Source organism: Colobus angolensis, unplaced genomic scaffold (assembly GCF_000951035.1).
Source record: "Colobus angolensis palliatus isolate OR3802 unplaced genomic scaffold, Cang.pa_1.0 Scaffold238, whole genome shotgun sequence".
In the NCBI taxonomy this organism is placed as follows: Eukaryota; Metazoa; Chordata; class Mammalia; order Primates; family Cercopithecidae; genus Colobus; species Colobus angolensis.
The window spans coordinates 119,274-122,862 of NW_012115577.1; the positions used below are offsets into that span (position 1 = coordinate 119,274).

General features: G+C 43.6%; 1 protein-coding gene across 1 annotated transcript in view; it reads left to right on the forward strand.

Annotated features, from left to right (window-relative positions):
• Nucleotides 1–3,389: 3,389 nt before the first annotated feature.
• LOC105513986 (HLA class I histocompatibility antigen, B-67 alpha chain-like) overlaps nt 3,390–3,589 on the forward strand; it is a 107,843-nt gene continuing 107,643 nt past the window's right edge. Inside the window, exon 1 of the mRNA XM_011945062.1 lies at nt 3,390–3,442. Within this exon, the coding sequence (XP_011800452.1) occupies nt 3,390–3,442 (53 nt within the window). The remainder of the gene's footprint in view (nt 3,443–3,589) is intronic.

Consider the following 3,589-nt stretch of genomic DNA (forward strand, 5'->3'; position numbering starts at 1 on the left):
AACAATCAGTGGACATCAGTTCAACTTTCCCCCACTCGCCTCAAACTTACAAAACTTCCTTGACTATCTCATGCTCCCCAACCCCTGGCGCCTAGTTCGCTTTCTCACCATCCTCTACATAAACCTATCAGACTTTCAATACATAACCCCAGACCCATATCTACCTCCAGACAACAGTCCAGAGCAGTGGTTCTCCCGTCTCCTAACCTTCATCGAACATCTTCAGTGGCAAGGGACACTCTGCAACTACACTGAAAATGTAGTCTCATTTTATACTTATATTGCTGTCTCACTCATACACTCAGACCTTTGCTAGTCTGCCTACTGTATGGCAATTTTTTTTTTTTTTCATCACTGAAACTTGGCCACAAGACAGCCGAACACACTCAGTAGTACATAGTTCTGCCAGTTGTCTTCCTTAAGGCTGTCAAACTTCTCTCTGCACAATAGAGACCCCTTCTCATGGCTCACACTTATCCGCCAAGGGCTAAACTTAACCTACGCTGTGAATATAACCAATCTCTCCCACTGCTTCCTCTGTGAGGCTTTAGAAGGCCCCTGCCTAGTGGCAGCCCCCCTGCCCATGGCTTTCAACACAACTGGTCAAACATCCCACAATTCACTCACACTCCAGGCACCACTATACCAAAATCCAAATAGCCCAATCCTTCCTCTCCGTTATTCAACCCCAAATTCATCCTGATGTAATCATACTCAGGCACCCAATGGAGGCCAAACAGCCCCCATTGGAGGCTATTTCTGGTGCAACTGGTCTCTCTCTAAAACTCTTAACCATACAGCCATTAACTGATCCCTCTATGTCCCCGTGTCCTTAGTCCCCAGTCTAACTTTATACAGCCAGGCAGAAGTAGCAGAGCTTTTCCAGCAACTTTCTATGCCACTACGCCACTTTCGTCAAAAATGGGCTGTTTTCCTCCCTCTAGTTATTGGAATCAGCTGAAAGCCTGGCCTCCCTGCAGCGCCGAACTACCTCAATAGCCCAAGTAGCTGCCCAAAACAGATGAGCCCTAGACTTGCTTACAGCTGAAAAAGGAGGCACTTGTCTCTTCCTTGGAGAAGAGTGCTGCTATTATGTTAGTGAGTCAGGCCTAGTAGACACTAACATTCAAACCCTCAATAAAATAAAAGCTGAAATACAGAACCTTAATACCCCAACCTTGCCGTGACCTTCCTTCTGGGTTTTGCCCATATTCCAACAAATGCTTCCATGCCTCATTCCTATACTAATACTGTGCCTTATTTTATTCTTCATCCATATGTCCAAATACCAACCATAGGCCCCGACCTTAACAACACCCCTTAACAGCAGGAAGTAGCCAGACAGACCACGGCGCCCCTTTATCACTATTATCAATAAAAGGTTGGACTGTTTGGACGAATGGAGGCAAGATGGTGCATTTCCGGGTTCTTCATCCCCCAACTTTTCCTGTGTGCGCGAAAATGCAGCCGGCGACCCGGGAAGGTGCAGACCAACTGGGCATGCGCCAGGTGATGTCAATCCGAAGAGACCAAGATTTACCTGGTCGCACCTGCAGAACGCCCCCCAACACACCCATGCCCCGCCTATTGCCCTCCCACTCCTAGAAAAGCCGCTCTGGACGGATGTCACGCACGGACTTCCCAGCTTCCCCACTGCTGTCGGGACTGCCGGAACTCCGTCCGAGAGCTTCACCGGGGGACTCTGTCGGCCTTCTTTGCCGGAGGCCGACAGACCTCTTCCCCACACCTTAGGTGACCAAAATAAACTTGCAGTTTTGCTCCTGGCCTTTGCCTACTCGCTGGTTCTTTTGTGCTCGCTCTGGTGGTCTTAGAAAAACAAGTCACTATTGTTTCTTCACTTTTTAATAATTGCCATTCTGACTGGCAGGAGATAGTAAATCATTGTGATTTTGATTTGCTTTTCTCTAATGATCATTGATATTGAGCTTTTTTCATATGTTTCTTCTTCTGAGAAGTGTCTATTCATATCCTTTGCCAATTTTTGATGGGGCTGTTTTTTTTTTTTTTCTTGTAAATTTGTTTAAGTTCTTTGTAAACAAACATGTGAGCTCTCATCATTCTTGTTTAAACACCTAACAGGCATCCTAACCAGTGCAACATAGCAAGAAAATGAAATGAGACCAATAGAAGGACAGGGCATGGTGGCTCATGCCTGTAATCCCTGCAATTTGGGAGGCTGAGGTGGGAGGATCACTTGAGTTCAGGAGTTGGAGACCAGCCTAATAGTGAGACCTCATGTCTGCCAAATAAAAATAATTTTAAAAGAAAAAAGATCAATAGATAGAAAAGGAAGAAACAAAAGTCTTTCTTTGTCACCAGCTTCATTGTATATGTAGAAAACACTAGGAGATTCTGAAAAAGTCTCTGGAATTAATCATTGAATTTGCAAAATAGTTTGTAAAATATATATAATAAGTCACTTAGATGAACATGAAAGATAGTAAACAATACGAGTCATCTAAGAAGTGCAAGTTAAAACCACAATGAGAAGCCATCACACATCACCTAGAATAGGTAAAGTTAAAAAGACATTTGATAAGTCTAAATACTGTCAAGAATATGGAAAAAATAGGAATGTCTGAAATTGCTGGTAGCAATGCAAAAAATATGGCAGTCAACTTGTAAAGCAGTATGGCAATTTCTTATACAGCTACCCATCCACTACCACATGACCCAGCAATTCCACAAATATGTATTTATCCAAAAGAAATAAAAATGTAAGACCACACATGTAAGCAGTTATTTCTAGTGGCTTCATTAATAACAAACCCTAGCTGGAGGAATCCACATGTCAATCAACTAGAGAATACAGAAACCAATGAATAAACTGGGATTCCAGCAATACTCAGCAGCTGCTCAGTAACAAAAATGAGTGAATGGCATCATCTCAAACATTGTTATGCTAAGTGAGAACCAAACGAAAGACTACATAACATATGACTGCATGTCCATTAAATTCTAGAAATTTCACTGTTGCAGTGACAGAAAACAGAGCGGTGGTTGAGTGAAGGGAAGGGGTGAGGGTGGGAGGTAAGGATTAAATAGAAAGGGGCATAAAGAAAGTTTTTAGGGAAAAGAAACTGTTCTCTACAGTGCCACAGTTCAGGAGCAACTGGGTGGTGGGAACTAAGGGGAGAGGAGGGTGTGAGGGATGAGGGCAGAGAAAAGGGCTGGGGAAGCAGGAGGTGAGGAAAAGGAGCAGAGGAAAGAATTCTAAAGCAAGGGAAGAGCCCAGCAGGCGGTTCTTTGTATTCGGTATTCAATACATTTTGTTAGATTTCCTAAAAACTAATTGGCTCCTTACGATTAAAAAAAAAAAAGACTTACAAAAATAACAAGTGTCCAGATAAAATAAGCACGCTGCTTAGATGTGCAGAGTTGACAAAAACAGGCAGTGCTTGAGCGGCGGTGCAACTTTGAGGTGATGACTACAGGCTCCCGGTTGCAATAGACAGTAACAAACCCTGCTTCTTTGTATTCAGGAGACGTTCTGGACTCACACAGGGAAACTCGGGCTAGGGAATGAAGGTAATTTTAAATGCAACAACCCAGAGCCACAGATCCATAG